The 17,103-nt window shown below is 39.2% G+C and overlaps 1 protein-coding gene and 1 pseudogene across 1 annotated transcript; both read left to right on the top strand.

The window, feature by feature from the left end:
- The first annotated feature begins 266 nt into the window (after positions 1 to 266).
- LOC133732683 (zinc finger protein ZAT12-like) lies at positions 267 to 997 on the top strand. Its single transcript, XM_062160260.1, has one exon. It carries the CDS (start codon positions 271 to 273, stop codon positions 793 to 795), a length of 525 nt encoding a protein of 174 aa, XP_062016244.1. The 5' UTR covers positions 267 to 270; the 3' UTR covers positions 796 to 997.
- Positions 998 to 2,572: 1,575 nt separating this feature from the next.
- Positions 2,573 to 10,945, top strand: LOC133730436 (glutamate receptor 1.2-like; annotated as a pseudogene).
- The last annotated feature ends 6,158 nt before the right edge of the window (positions 10,946 to 17,103 follow it).

Here is a 17,103-nt window from a genome sequence, read left to right as displayed (position 1 = left end):
TAGAATGGTCAAAGCACTACCAATTTCCCACTAGGTTGCGGGTTGCCCAAAACGACCCCTTCACGAAGTTGGAGTACTCCACCAACGCCATGACGCAAACCCGGGCCCACAAAAACGGCTCTATTCAGAATCTCACTAAAACGCAAAACGTACTCCGTTACTTAATCCCCAAGTCTTCAATAGAACATACTTAGCTGTCACTATTAGTCATACTTAGCTGCCCCCACCGACTCGAACCCCCTATATAAACGACTCCCTTCCTTCACTTCCATGCAACTCAGCAATAACGTTCACTCACAATTTCACACCCACAAAATGAAGAGAGCAAGAGAAGATGAGCAGCAAACCCAGGATTTGGTCAATTGCTTGATGCTACTGTCCAAAGTAGATCGGAACCATTCCTCCTCAATCAGAGAACAAAACTCCTCCGGCCGCGTCTTTGCTTGCAAGACGTGTAACCGGGAGTTCTCATCGTTCCAGGCCCTCGGAGGCCACAGAGCGAGCCACAAGAAGCCGAAACTAGACGGTGGTGCCGCGGATCTCTTACAGCTGGCCCAGCCTTCGTTGCCGGCGAAGCCCAAGGCGCACGAGTGCCCGATCTGCGGGATGGAATTCCCAATCGGGCAGGCGCTTGGGGGACACATGAGGAGACATAGAGACGTTATGAGTTCTGCGGCGGAGCGGATTAGGGCGGCGGCGGTGCCGGTGTTGAAGAAATCGAATAGTAGTAAAAGGGTGTCGTGCCTGAATCTGGACTTGAATTTGGCGCCGCCCGGTTATCATTTGATATCTTAAGATGTAACTGGGGATCCGTAGACTAGTGTTGCAGACTTGCAGATACTGATTATTTCTGTAGTCATTTAATTGATTCGTTATATAGATACAGTAGATTTTTTTTTTTTTAATTCTTCCCTAAATTATTTTGGTAATTTTGTTTCTTCAGTATATTGTTTTGTGTTTTTGATACAATGGATGGTTCAAGGCATCAGTTACTCCAGTTTATTTCTGTTTGAAAAGAAGGATTTATAACATAAGGGAAATGTACGTATGGCTTAACAACGAACAGTGTCTCATATTCATTTCAAATAAGTAAACATGGCATGATATATTTTTGTTCACGTTGTTTGTGCCACTAACTTATCCTAATCAAGCCAAGTACACATCGAGTTTAACGCTTCTTTTGCTCAAGCTGAGAGAAAGTTTTGTATGACAGAGCCTGTGCGCTAACTGCTAAGATATGCAGTTAAAGAATTAGTTAACGTAATTTGTTCATGCCATTGTGGCCTCTACACAACACACAACACTCATATGCAGCAAGCTTTTGTATGTGTATATCACATAAATTGTCTTGCTTTTTGTAATGAAACCAACAAAGCTTTTAGATTCTGTCGTGAAGCTAAATGTCTGTGCAGTCTGATGGAACAAATTGGTACCATGTGAGATCTTGGGAGGAAATTAATGGTAGACGTATGTGACTCATTAGTGTTGTTCTAGTGATGTAATTCACTATCTTAAAAAACTTTCATCACATAAAGATTTGGTGGTTGATGTGCTAATTCATAGCTATAGAACTGTATAAGCTAATTAAAAGAGTGATGTTTATTGGTATTGTAGTTTATCTTTTACTTGGAGGACGAATTCGTGTATTTGTGTTGTCCATGTGCTCATCATACATGGCTCGTACATAAGTCGGTAGAAAATACATGTTTGTGCATGTGACTAGATATCTCTCATATGATTCTTTTGTCAACAACTTATAATCTCTATTCATATACGTACCCCCTCTACTTTTCTGTTACTTTAATTCAATTTTGTTTGGTCAATCCCAAAGCTAGAAGCTTTTTCTTGAATTTCTCTCTTCTTGTTTTTATCAATGTTTTGTTCTCAATGATTACAATGAAAATATGAAATAAAGAATTTGACTTCTTGATGGTGGAGATGTAGAACGTCGGAGTCTGCTTGGGATATTCTCGACTGTTATCATTTCATGAATTTGAGAATCTGAGATTTTTGGTTGGACTAGTAGAAGGTTGGAATTGTTTGATCAATTATTGCTATTGATTCTCATTCACTAAGTTGGCAATACTATCGATTATTAATTTATGCTAGTGGCTGGGATTGTGAATGATCATTTCATTTTATATTTTAGGTATTGGGAGTACAATGGAAGTATGAATTTGGGTAAAGAAATCAGAGGATATTGGGCAAACGGTATGATTGAACAGCAATATAGTTAAAGTTGAGTTTATAATAACTTTATATTAGTCTTTTTTAATCAAAACACATGTGTCAAGATTTATTAGTTGGTTGGGAGAGAGGTGAATGAGCAAGTTCACCCAGAGAGTGAACCTAAGAATTGTTCCTTTGTTATATATATATACTTTGGTTATATCAACATTCCTTGTTTCATGCACCTTCCATGAATGATCATAGAAATTAGATCGGCAAGATGATATGTATAAAGCTAAAGATTCTAAATACGTTTGAAACAAGATCAGCATTATATAACATTATTTGGCGATTGCATACAAACTGTATGGAGTTTCGAGGGTTTAAGAAAACAATCATCATTTCCTCCTTTGTGACCCTATGTTGCCTTATTGGTCCCTTGTGTGCTGATACTGAAAATATAAATAATGATGTTAATACCATGACTGTGGAAGATCAAGTTCATATTGGTGTGATTCTAGACATGGGATCACTGGAAGGAAAGATTGTTCTCAGCTGCATTTCAATGGCCCTATCTGATTTTTACCAACTGCATAATAACTACAGCACAAGAGTAATTCTCCACAATAAGGATTCCAAGGGCAAACCTCTACCTGCTATGTCAGCTGGTGCGTCATTCACTCTTCCTAACATCTTCTGTATAAACGCTCTCAGCCTTTTGAGTTGGTTCTTATACAATATTTTGTTGATTATCATTATCACCTATACTATTATATACAGAGATCGTTTTTGTCAATCAATAGGTGTGAAATGCTAAACATATCTTTTTTAGTTCAAAAATGTGTAATCTTCCCATTTCCACATTCCACTACTTATACTCATTTTCTACACTATTTCTCTGCATGTGGGGATGTTGTCTGGTCATTATTTTTGTTATATACTTGATCTTTACACACTACTTAATGCAGCTCTTAGTCTGTTGGATAACATCAAAGTGGAAGCAATAATTGGTGCACGAACTAAAACAGAAGCAAACCTTTTGGCAGAATTAGGAGAAGCGGCTCAACTCCCCGTCATGTCTTTTTCTCCTTCCTTCACTGACAATAAATATGCCTTCTTTGGTTGTGGTGCGGTGTTCTGCTCGTCACCAATGCTTTAGGGCTGGGCCTGGTGGCTAGGGCTTGGCATTTGGGCTATGTCCTTGGACCAGATCTGTTGTTCATGTGGATGGGACATCTGGTGTTAGTTTTCTTGTCTAGTTTTTCAAGTGGTCTTAGTGGCTTCGGCCTACTTCTAGTGTTCTATAAGCTTCCTGTTTTCCTCTCTTTGTGTCTAGCATTTGAGGTAGAGTCTGGTGCTATGTAGGTTAGCTTCTCTAGTCGTACACCAATTGAGGTCTCTAGGCGGCTAGGGTTGCTATGGCAAGAACTTAGATAGTTTTGGAGTTTGTTTCATTAAGTTAGGCACTATGAAATGTGCGTATTTTGTTTGTTAATGAGGGTCACCTGTCATATGTTTGGCGGCTTGTGCCAACAACTACTTTTGGTGTGAGACAGCGTATGATGTACGTGCCTTCTGGCCATGGATAAGTAATGAAGTTATCTATTTCTCAAAAAAAAAATCATGCGCCCTGATCAAGCTGCTGAAGTTAAGGGAATCAGTGCCCTTGTTGATGTTTTCAAATGGAGGGATGTTATCCTTCTATATGATAACAAAGAATATGAGAGAGACTTCATTCCATCATTAGTCAACTCCTTCCAAGAGATCACACATGGGAGTGTCGACTGCAAAAGTTCGAATATTGCTTCCTCCTCATCAAATGAAGAAATCATGGAAGAGCTCCAAAAGCTGATGAAACTGAAGATTAAGGTATTTGTGGTGCAGGTGTCACATTTGCTTGCACCTCGCCTTTTCTTATGTACAAATAAGTTGGGGATGATGATTGAAGGGTATACTTGGATTGTGACATCAACTAGCATGAATTTCTTAAATTCCATGCAAGGAGTGCTGGGTTTCAGATCTTCTATTCCAGCATCATTGAGCCTTCATAGTCTTACTTCGAGATTGAGGAGAAAGTTTCAACTGGAGGATCCCAATATGGAAGCAATTCGAGAGTTAAGCACAGAAGGAATCTGGGCGTATGATGCAACGTGGGCTCTAGCAGAAGCAGTTGAAAGAGCAAGGCCTAAAAATTCTACCACTAGATCCTCCAAAGGAGTTGTGGTTCTCAGAGAGATAATGCAAAGTAGATTTAATGGTTTAGTGGTGAAATTCATTATCTAAATGGGAAATTGATTTCATCAGAACCATTTGAGATAGTTAATGTTATAGGAGAAGGGGAGATCAAAAGGATTGGATTTTGGCCTTGCAAAGAGGAACAAAAAACCAGAAAAGGGTCACCCAGCAGCACCTTAATTACTAATGATTGGAAAATTTTAGTTTCAAGTTTCAACTATTGATATCGGAAAAATCATATGGCCTGGAGGATCCAAGAGGGAATGATCAATACTTAAAATTAGAAAACTAAGAATTGGTGTTCCAGTGAGAATCGGGTTCAAGGAACTTGTTCGTATCGAGCATGATCTTGAAATCAATAAAACTCATGTCACTGGCTTCTCTATAGATGTATTCAAAGCTGCAATAGGAGCTTTGTCTTATGAAGAGGATGTGGATTACGAGTTTATTCCATTTGAGGATGCCAATGGAAAACCTGCTGGTAGTTACAATGATCTTGTGCACCAGGTTTATCTTGAGGTATATGTATGCTTAATATGTTTACCAACTCGTTATTACTGCTTCATTAATTCATATGCCATGCATTCTAATTACAGCTTAAGTTATCGAATCAATTGACAAAACTTAATAGAAAGAACCTACGAATGATCTCTTTCATAACAAAAAGTCTTGGCAATACTAAATTTGTCAGCATGTATTGGTATTACATTATGTGTGTGTGTGGACAGCTGGACACAATGACTTAGATGTCTTGTATTACTCTTAATCCATTACTTCACACTGTATATAGAAGTTTCTAATTTGTAAATTTTTGGTTGTTCTTGACACATGGATTGGGGTTTACTTGTGTATGCATCGATACACTAGAAATACGATGCTGCTGTTGGAGATATCACGATCACATCAAACAGATCTCAATATGTTGATTTTACAGTGCCATATACCGATTTTGGTTTGGGATTGTTGGTACGAAATGAAAAGAACTTGTGGATTTTCTTCAAACCACTTTCCCCATATCTCTGGATTACAAGTGCTGCTTTCTTTGTCCTAACCGGTTGTGTTGTTTGGATAATTGAGCGTCCTACTAACGAAGAATTCCAAGGCACAGCAGAGGAGCAAATTGGAACAGTAATGTGGTTCTCCTTCTCAACTCTTGTGTTTGCTCTTGGTAAGCACTAAATCTCGCTTCTACAATTATCATTACAAGTTTTCATCAATTTTTGCTACCAATGTGAATGCTCAACTCAAATAACCTGTAGATCATGATCTGGTTTAATAGTTGATTTAACTCTTTTTGTGTATACCTGGTAACATCTGATGATTTTTTTTCAAATGCATGCTTCCTCAGGTTCTATGAGATTCTATGAAAGATACCCAACTGATAATTTTCTTATGTATATATATTACAGGGCAGAAATTGTCAAATAATTTGGCAAAGTTTGTAGTGATCGTATGGGTGTTTATAGTGCTTATATTGACATCCAGTTACACTGCAACTTTAGCATCAATGATGACAGTAAAACAGATTCACTTAAATTCAATAGGGAACCATATAGGTTACCAATCAGGTTCACTATGAGCTATAGTGAACTTCAATATTGCAGGGAATCATTCATATATTTCAGCTGAAGACTATTTTGACGCTTTATCCAAAGGAAGCAAGCATGGTGGTGTTGCTGGGATTATTGACGAGGTTCCTTACATCAACATCTTCCTTGGAAAGTATACTGATGATGATTTCTCAATGATTAAAACCAGTTCTTACACCAATGGTTTTGCCTTTGTAAGTAATATCTCCGGATATGTCTGAAAAGAGGATATTTTGCTAGATGATTCTCATTCATTCACGTATCAAGGTTATAAACAGATTACAAGAAAGAGAGTACCTATTCTTACAAGGAAGCAAATCTCTACAATTAAGGAGAAAATAAGGCAGCAAATAACTATGCATAACTAAGCTAAACTACTTTCCTATTATACATGATACACAATATTTACTTTCCTAACACTCCCCCTCAAGTTGGAGAGTGGATGTCGCGAACTCCCAACTTGTGAATCATAGGAATGAAGACTTCTTTTCCCAATGCTTTAGTAAGAACATCAGCTAACTGATGTGAAGATCTCACAAACTTTGTAACAACGGAGCCATCTTGAATTTTATCTCTGATGTAATGACAATCCATTTCAATGTGTCTCGTTCTTTCATGAAAAATAGGATTAGCAGCAATATGCAGCGCTGCCTTATTATCACAGTATAGTAGAGCAGGTTTTGATTGCAATACACCCAAATCTTGGAGAAGAAATCCCAACCAAGTCAGTTCACAGCAAGCCCCCGTCATTGCTCTATACTCTGCCTCTGCTGAAGAGAGAGAGACGGTCTTCTGCCGCTTTGATCTCCATGAAACCAAAGAGGGTCCAAGAAAGACACAATAGCCTGTAGTAGACCTTCTAGCAATCGGGCAACCTGCCCAATCGGAATCACAATAAGCTCGCAACCTGAGATCACTTTCTGAAGAGAAAAATAAACCCTGACCAGGTGCATTCTTAAGATATCGCACAACACGGAGAGCACTTTCCATATGACATTTTCTAGGTTCATGCATGAACCTGCTCAAAACATGAACTGGATAGGTAACAGGTCGCAAAACCGTAAGATAGATCAACCTCCCAACTAGCCTCCTGTATCGAGATGGATCCTTGAGCAACTCATTTTTATCAGACAATTTCAATCCACGCTCCATGAGAGTATCAATTGGAGCTGCACCTAACAATCCAGCATCTTTAATGATCTCTAGAGCATATTTCCGCTGGGAAATAAAGATCCCATGGGCAGAAGGTGATACTTCAATGCCAAGAAAATATTTCAAGTTCCCAAGATCTTTAATACGAAATTGACTATGCAGAAAGATTTTAAGTGCATAAATACTAGCAGAGTCATTCCCAGTAATTAGAATATCATCAACATATATCAGAAGAACAGTAAAAGACTTGCCTTGTTTCCTTGTGAATAAAGAATAGTCTGCTTTTGATTGAACATAGCCAGCTGATTGCATAGCAACCGAAAACTTGGCGAACCACTGACGAGATGCTTGCTTCAGTCCGTACAAAGACTTGTGAAGGCAACAAACCAAGTGTTCCTCCCCCTGTCGCCGAAGACCCGGAGGAGGTATCATGTAAATTTCTTCGTGAAGATCCCCATGTAAGAAGGCATTGTTGACGTCTAACTGAGAAAGTGGCCATCGCCGGGCAGCAGCCAAAGCAATTAAGCAGCGAACTGTTATGATCTTTGCAGTGGGAGAAAAAGTGTCCTGATAATCAACACCTTCCATCTGAGTAAAACCTTTGGCCACCAAACGAGCCTTATAACGCTCGACGGAACCATCCAAACGGTGTTTGATCTTGTAAACCCAGCGACAATCAATGGGCTTCTTACCGGCGGGAAGATGTGTGAGAGTCCATGTGCCATTAGCATGGAGAGCCTCTAACTCTGAGCGCATAGCCTCTTGCCACTCAGGATGGGGAGCGGCGTCAGCAAAAGAACTGGGCTCAGAAGCTTGACTAATCTGAGCAATAAACGATCGATGCCCAGGTGTATACCGATCATATGTGACATAATTGGACAAGGGATAGCGGGTACCTTTGGTTGGACCAGGAAACAAAGAGGACGATTGATCTGAAGTAGGCAGCGTGACCTGAGAGCAAACATAATCCCGAAGTTTTGGGGGCGGAGCAGTGGTGCGAGTGGAGCGACGGAGAGGAGCCTCAGGTGGTGGTGGAACGATGGGTACTGGTGGAGCGATGGGAACCGGCGGTGGTGGCACAATCGGAGTGGATGAGGCGGAGGGCGAGCTGGTGTTGGATGGGGATGGGATTGGGTCAGGACGCAGATCGAGCGAGGTGGAGCTGGGATTCGGAGATGTTGGGCTAAGGCTGAGATCAAGTGAGGTGGCCGGAGGCGAAGTAACTGGAGAGGGAGAAGGAGGATCGAAATCGATTGGAGAGGAAGAAGGAAGAGCAGCGTCAATGGGAGACGACGCGATGGGGTTGTCGCGTTGGGGTTGACGCGACTTTGAGTGGGAAGGATAAGTCGGGTCAACGTCTAAGGCTGGAGAAGGAATTGGGCTAGTGGGCTGAGTCGGGTTTGATGAGGGAGCTGTGATTTGGGCCAAAGGACGAATTGGAAGGGAATGGGGCTCGGGATCAGACCTATATGGAAAAATATGTTCATGAAAAACTACATCACGACTGGTAAAAATTTTGTGAGTAGAGAGATCGTAGAGTTTATAGGCCTTCTGACCAATGGGATAACCGATGAAGATGCACTTGACGGCTCTAGGAGCAAATTTATGTGTGATATTGACATTAGTAGCATAAGCTAGACAACCAAAAACACGAAGGTGATGAAAAGAAGGAGGTTTGGAATAAAGACGCTCAAAATGTGTTTTAAAAGAGAGCAGTGGAGTGGGTAAACGATTAATAACATGCACAGCAGTAAGTACACATTCTCCCCAAAATTTTGGAGGAAGGTTAGCCTGAAATTTAAAAGCGCGGGCAACCTGGAGGATATGGCGATGCTTGCGTTCCACTACCCCATTTTGTTGGGGCGTATAAACACAAGAATGCTGGAAAAGGACTCCATTATCTTGGAAAAATTTTTGAAGAGAAAGGAACTCAGCCCCATTATCACTGTGAAAACTTTTAATCTGAGATGAGAATTGAGTAGATGCAAGAGTAAAAAAATATTTTACTAAAGATTGAGTTTCATGTTTATGTTGCATTAAAAAAACCCAGGTAAAACGAGAATAATCATCCACAATAGTAAGAAAATAATGGGCACCAGAAAGAGAAGAATGTTTATAAGGACCCTAAATATCACAATGAATAAGATCAAAAGGTTTAACAGATGAGATAGAACTAGTACCAAAAGAAAGACGACTCTGCTTTGCTAATGGACAAACATCGCAAGCATGATTCGAATTAAGAGAAATATTTAAGAAATATTTAGCAATATAATCTAGAGGCCGAGACGAAACATGGCCCAAATGACGATGCCAAAGGTTGGTAGAGGACATGGTGAGGTGACAGGCAGGTTGAATGGGTGATGAATGATGTGGTTTGGTCGTGGTTTTCTCTGTCGCTAATGCCACCAAATAATAGAGACCGTCACGTTGCTTACCCAAACCAATTGTTCTCTTCGAAACCAGATCCTGCAAAATACACCAATATGGAAAAAAAGTCACGGAACAATTCAAGCCCCTTATCAGACGACTGACCAATAACAGAGCAACTTTGAATGTAGGCACACACAATACATCACGCAGGTAATACACAGAATTCAGAGGCAATGATCCTTTTGCAAAAATATTAGCCTTCTCTCCGCTCGGTAATAATACAGGAGGCAATGAACAATTTTTACTCTTATGCGAAAATAATTTAGGAGATGAAGAGATGTGATCTGTCACCCCGCTGTAAATGATCCAGCTGCGGGAAGCGATCTTAGATAAACCTGAAGAATAGGACTGATTGGGCTTGTTGCTCCTAATAGCCATGGCAGCTGAATGTGATTGAGGACTAGAAGAATCATCAGATCCTTTGTGATTTTTGATAGCCAAAACTTGCTGAAGTTGTTGTGTGGAGAGAGGATTGCAACCGGAGGAACCGTCTTGCCGATTAGATTGATTTGGTCGATTATGTTGATTGAACACTATCACCAAGGCCGGATGATCAGAATGATCAATGAAAAATGATTTGAAATTTTGATTTCCCATGGAGATGAGATCGAGGATTGTTGTACGAGATATAGGGTACAACGGAATGATAATAAAATTTGTTGCACTAGAGACAAGGTGCAACGGCTATGGAGTCAGGATTCTAGTCCCGCTCTGATACCATGAAAAGAGGATATTTTGCTAGATGATTCTCATTCATTCACGTATCAAGGTTATAAACATATTACAAGAAAGAGAGTACCTATTCTACAAGGAAGCAAATCTCTACAATTAAGGAGAAAATAAGGCAGCAAATAACTATGCATAACTAAGCTAAACTACTTTCCCATTATACATGATACACAATATTTACTTTCCTAACAATGTCACGCCATTATTTATGCATTCACGCCATTAGAAACAATGTAAATGTGTAGTTACTCGATCACAATTAGATTTGTAACAAATATAATTTTGGTTATAAACTGATTAATTTGATGTCAATTTTTGGCATTTAGGCTTTCCCTCAAGGTTCAAAATTGGCTCGTAACGTGTCGAAGCAAATTGAATATCTGAGACAGGAAGGAAAGCTTATGGAGATGGAAAAGACCTGGTTTCATAGAAGAACAGAAGACGAAGATAAATCTAAGAGCGATGCCGATACGATTGATCTCTACGACTTTCGTGGATTATTCCTTATTAGTGGAGGTTCTTTGCTTATTGCTCTAGTTTTATCTCAAATATTTAGAAATCTGATTCGAGGACTACTACAGCTGATTGGAAGAGAACTACAACGTTTAAGGATGTTCGTCTCCAGCATTCTAATGCAATGAAACTGAGTAAATTAACTCATTGATTGTAAATGTTGTCAAGTCTCAACGAAGTTTTTTTTTTTTTTTTTTTTTTTGAAATAAGGGCTATGTGGCTGCCCTCAGGCCTTTATTAATGAAACGGATGAATACATAGGGGGGACATGAAGCCTAAACCCCTGATGACAATACACCTCAAGAGGACCTCCCGAATAATAACAGGAGTCTCTACAACAACAATGTATTCAAACATGCACCTAATAGCAAAGAGTGTCACACTGACTACTTTATTTGCTTTACAATAACGGTGGCATATCGGAAAGTTAAAGCAGTGCCATCAGGGCCGGCCCTTGACCAAGGCAGACAAGGCTATGGCCTTGGGCCTCAGTTTGGGGAAGGCCTCATCTCAAAATGCTCATCAAAATTAATCAGTTTTTTTTTTTTTTTTTTTTTTGGGAGGGATCAGCCAACGGCCAAGCATGCAGTCACTGCAGTGCAATCCCACAAATTATGTCTGCCATACGCCCATACCTTGTCGTCTTGAACTCTTGATATCCATACAAATTTGTTTTTGATTGGAATCCTTGATTCTTGAATAATTGAATAGTTGTTTGATTTGTTTTAGTACTGAATATCAAAATATGTCTACTAGGAAGTTTGAATCTGGGTTTGATAAACTTACCAAAAAAAGAAGAATAGAAAAGCTAATTCAATCCCAAAAAGGAGCACTAGATAAGTATGTTACTTGTTAAAGAAAAAGCTGCAAGATCAGGAGAAGAGACAGTATTTATGATCAACCATGTCACAAGAAAGATTGAATGGACTAGCCATGTACGTTATCTATTGAAAGAAAATTGTTCAAACAGTTTAAATACAATAAGTTAATCAACATTTTTGCATCCCAAAAGGCAAGAAGAGTGATCTTTAAATGAAAATTTCTCTTAGCTTGTTGCTTTTATCGGCATTTTTACATTTTGGTTTGTGTAACCACTTTTTTTTTTTTGCTATTTTTTTATAGTTTAGATTTTAGAATAACCTCTCTAACCTTCGCCTTAGGCCTCACTTTGTCACGGGACAGCCGTGAGTGCCATAGTACCAATAATTTAGTAGCTTTCCCAATATGCTGCCAATCGGAAATAAAACCGACGACACGTCGTTTCATCCCGCCACAAAGAGGTTGCAACCAATGCATGATCTGCAGCCTCGCTAGGGCAGACAAGGTATACTGAGTATGGAAACCTGGACATCGCCCACATAACCTTACCAAAAGTTGGCAAGGATTTATTGTAGAGAAACTACACCTAAACCTGATACAGAATATCAAAACTAAAAAATACCTACTATAAACCCACCAGTAAAGGCCCAAGTACTGAAGACAGGGCCAAGATTCAGGATAGGCCCAACTCCATGGAGAAGCCCACGACCCTTGTTGCGCCGGACCTACCACTTTTCCCGGTCGGAATGGCGGCACTGCAACCCACGAACCACAACAGCATAGAATCGCAGCCGGAACTAGTGACCAGAACATGGCACGCTTGATCCTCGCCGCCGCCGACACACCCACACGTCCAAGCAGAGCTGGTGAAGCATTCACGCTCAACAACCGTTGCCGGATCGCCATTTGCAACAGGTTCAGAGTGGCTGCCGAATCCGGAGAGTGAGCGGCACCTTGATTGACGATCCCCGCCTCCCCTAGGCTTCCTCGACCTCGGTGGTTGCAGACTCTTCCTTGGGCTCGACGGTTGCAGATTGGGGGGATAACACCAGCAACGATTGATCTCGTCCCGGTCTGTACTCCACTGAGGACCTTCACCAGGGGACTGAAATACTAAACCTACCAGTCCGACGACGACGTCCAGAAGACGTGTTGTCTGACGGAATAACGAGACACAGACGATTCTCTCTTCTTCGATTTCGAAAACTTCTCCTCCGAGAAATGCAGAGCAAAACGATTTGTTTTTTTTCCTCTATTTTTTGGAAAAGTTCCGAGGTTAATTTTTTTATGCTGAGCATTTTTAGCAGATTCTCTATTTTTGCTTCTTAGCTATTTTACAGAGCATGTTTAGCTTTTTATCTATTTTAACAGCTGCACCATACTCCTAAAAGAGCATCTTTAGCAATGCTAGCCATTTTTTAGTTAAATTTTAGCTAAAATAGCTAAAAAAGTCATTTTAGCTAGTCACTTTAGAAAAATTTCTGCATCAATGCTCTCTATTTTAGCCAGTTTTGAATTATTTTTTTTTTCTAAATAAAGATTAAATAGTTTAAGTGCATTTATAAACTACATAAAATAACTTAAAAGGAATGTTTTAAATTATAGAGAGTCTCATCTCGCTCTCTATATTATGGCTCTCTATTAGAGCATCTTTAGCAGACTCTCTATTATGGCTCCTTAGCTATTTTAGAGAGCATGTTTAGCTTTTTATCTATTTTAGCAACTGCACCAGACTCCTAAGTGACTCTCTATTATAACTTTTAGCTATCTCGCTCCTAAATATAGAGAGCGAGATGAGGCTCTCTATAATTTAAAACATTATTTTTAAGTTATTTTATGTAATTTATAAATACATTTAAACTATTTAATCTTCATTTAAAAAATAATATAAATTCAAAATTAGCTAAAATAGAGAGCATTGATGCAGACGTAATTCTAAAGTGGCTAGCTAAAATAACTTTTTAGCTACTTTAGCTAAAATTTGACTCAAAAATGGCTAGCATTGCTAAAGATGCTCTAAGTGACTCTCTATTATAACTTTTAGCTATCTCGCTCCTAAATATAGAGAGCGAGATGAGGCTCTCTATAATTTAAAACATTCCTTTTGAGTTACTTTATGTAATTTATAAATACATTTAAACTATTTAATATTCCTTTAAAAAATAATATAAATTCAAAATTAGCTAAAATAGAGAGCACTGATACAGACGTATTTCTAAAGTGGCTAGCCAAAATGACTTTTTAGCTACTTTCGCTAAAATTTGACTAAAAAATTGCTAGCATTGCTAAAGATGCTCTAAAGTTGGATTTTTAGGTAGCGATTTTATAAAGTCGGGACTTAATTAATAAACCCATGTTTTTTTCTTTTGGAATGAAAAGGTGGCCCAAGCAGCTACAAATGAATAAGATACAGTCCAATAAACCACTGAGTTGGCTTAATATTATTACTAAATTATAAACGGGGCCAGAAAATACGCTGTAATGCCCTATTGACCATTCGGGCCCCAGTGAATTAGTCGATACAAATGAAACAAGATAAACAACATGGATCTAATTAAGTCCTTTTTGCTCACTTATTAGGCACGTGTTTTGATATATTATAAAAATATTTGTTAAAGGGGTGAAAATGGCATCTTCTTTTTTACAAAGTGCTCCCCCCCCCCTCTAAATAAAAAACACCAACACATACACCTATTAGAAAATCACTAATGAAGATGGGATGCCGATTTCAATATTCTTGTTCTAGTGTCTGAAAAAAAAATTATGCTTAAACACTAAGTGTTGTGCGCTATGCATGCTTTTATTTAGTGAAGATTTGACAAAACATGGGTGACGTATCTCAATGGTCATTAGGTACTTATTTAATTGCTTATCAAGTCCGAATACAATTGAGTCGGCAATTAGCCCTTATCCATGATAAACCATTCTACATTTTTATTTCACCAAACAAACATCTCGTAAATTCTAGAGACTCCCAATATTTTTGCAATCAAACAAGTTAAATAAGTATGTATTTACTCATTATCAAAAACCTTAATTTTCTAATGACTTATTTTGTAGTGGCTCTAAAAATTTTAACAGCTTGCGACAAACTTGTTCAAGGAAGAAGCCTAAGACATTTGCTTGTCCAAAGATGCATGATAGCTATGGAAGTATTGTTCTTTTTACTTCTCCCTTTTTTCTCTCCGCAACCTTGAGAGTCGGTGGCGCTAATCCCCGCCCGCCATGGGCGCTTTTGCCCGGAGTTCATCTCCGATCTGAGGCTCCATGCCTCTCTTTTCCGTTTATCGGCTTTTCCCTTCAGTTGTTTGTCTTCTTTTTTCATCTTCTTCACAGTTTGTTCCTCATGACCCAAATCCTCTTCTTTCCAGATCTATTCTTCTTCCTCTCAAACCCGTTGATGTCTTCGTGGGTCGCTCTCTGTGGCGGCTCTTATCCCTTTTCTTCTGCCATAGCCTGTAAATATGCTCCTAGGAGCCTTGTTCGAAACGGGGTTGTCCCGTTAGTGCATCGGGGGATGCTACAAGGAACTGAACGCCCCTTGGGTGTCTGTCCCTTTGATCCATGTTTGGATATCACCTCCCTCTCTCTTCAACTGGCTTTTCTGGTTGATAATTTGGCAGAAAAAGTTCTCCGTTTCGGAGATGGTTTGAGTCCTGGGTTTCATGCCTTTGTATTTGGATTGCAATTGTTTGGGTGCTTGATTGGAGCTTTTCTAGTGTCGGATCGTCCAGGTGCAGCAAGCTTCACTCTTCCTCCTGTCCGGTTTAGGCCAGTTTGCGAGTCTGACTTCGTTCTCGATGGCGTCGTCGCTGTGAAGGATAGTCTTCAGCCTTCTGTTGGGCCTTTTGTTTGCTGCTCTGTTGTTGTATCCCTTGGCTTGCTTGGTTTAAGCCCATTTATATTTGGTTTTCTTGTTTCTTGGCCCAGCGTGTTGGGTCTGTTCGTTAGTTTGGTTATGTTGTACTTCCTTCTGTTGGTTTAATATATTTCTCTTTGCCAAAAAAAAAAAACTTGTTCAAGGAAGAACCGCCTTTGGGCTTGTAGGAATCGAGATGCCCACAAAACAAGACGATCAATCAACTAATGAGTTGATATAACGTGTAATCCATGTGAGAGTGTATGTAAGTCGGTCCCTCCATCCCTTTTCCATGAAAATGTACTTGGTGTATTGATGTTTCTTATTACATATGACATTTTCGTTGTCATTAATATCATGGCTCTAATTTATAAACTTATTACTTTGGTCCTAATTATTAATTTTATTATTAAATAAAAAAATTATATATTTATTCTCAAACTTAAAAAGAAAATTTTTGAAACTATAACCTAACAATAGTTTATGCCCCAATTAATGTCGTGGAAATCGGAGCAATATGTAACTTTCTTGGAAAAAAAAATCCCAAGATCATGATTTCTACATAAAACTATGGACTATATATAACACACCATTTGCAGCCGAAATCCCATATTCTTATTTACTCATCAACATTATTCCACCCTTCAATAATAGATTTTAAACACTTCTCCAACTGACGGAACTCAAAAATTCACAACGCAATTTTTCTTTATAATTTCTCAAAGTCCAAAAATAATAAAATAAATATAATAAAAAATTGTTCGAGATTTCAATGTTCCGATAATTGTAACACATTGTAAAAATCATACTCGACTAACAATTAGTTTATGGTATAGGAGAATTTGAAGAAAAATAGTGTTAGGATGCGGCTATTGTCACCTTACCATTTTCTTTGTTCACCCTACTTGCTCATTACACCCTACATTTTAATTTCAATTATTAAATTTACTTATTTAACCCAATTCTCTTTCCAACAATATCCTTATATGACATATCCAATTAAAAAATAAATGTTTTTAATGAAAATATCTCATTTTATTTATACTCATAAAAAGATTAAAATTTATTCAAATTTCCTAATAAAATCATAATCATTTTTAATGGGTTCTTGACCCAAAGCACCAAAATTGGCTAAAACTAGCCCACTTACCCCAGCAACATATTTTTATTCCCACCAACCCAATTTAAAATGAAATGACAACTTTGCCCATAACTTAATTAAGAAATCGCATAATGCCACTCCCTCATCTCTCTCCTCCCTTCGAGCTCTCTCTCTCTCTCTCTCTCTCTCTCTCTGTGTCATCTCTCCGACTGCAGTATCTCTCTCCTCTCTCTCTCTCTCCCCCCTCTGTGAGGCCAAGATTTGGTCTGAATTGAGGTCCGGCGATCCCGGAGGATACCAGACCGTATCAGGTGATTATCGACGTCGGTCCGGCCTCGTCGACGACGCTAAGTCGTCGTTGATGCTCCGGGAGAGAGGTCAGTTCAACCGACTTGCTACTTCGTCGAGGAGGTCATCACCGGCTTCGATGAGACCGATCTCCACTGCTCGACCCGAGGACCGGATCCGGCAAGGACCTCTGCCCCTCCGCTGGCGTAGGGGCGGCG

Source organism: Rosa rugosa, chromosome 2 (assembly GCF_958449725.1).
Source record: "Rosa rugosa chromosome 2, drRosRugo1.1, whole genome shotgun sequence".
Lineage (NCBI taxonomy): Eukaryota > Viridiplantae > Streptophyta > Magnoliopsida > Rosales > Rosaceae > Rosa > Rosa rugosa.
Note: the sequence above shows the minus strand (reverse complement) of the source record. Positions and strands in the feature narration are given on the sequence as shown.

Bases quoted from the DNA above. Each gene is read 5' to 3' on its own strand.
- LOC133732683 (XM_062160260.1), top strand. From the start codon at position 271: ATGCAACTCAGCAATAACGTTCACTCACAATTTCACACCCACAAAATG.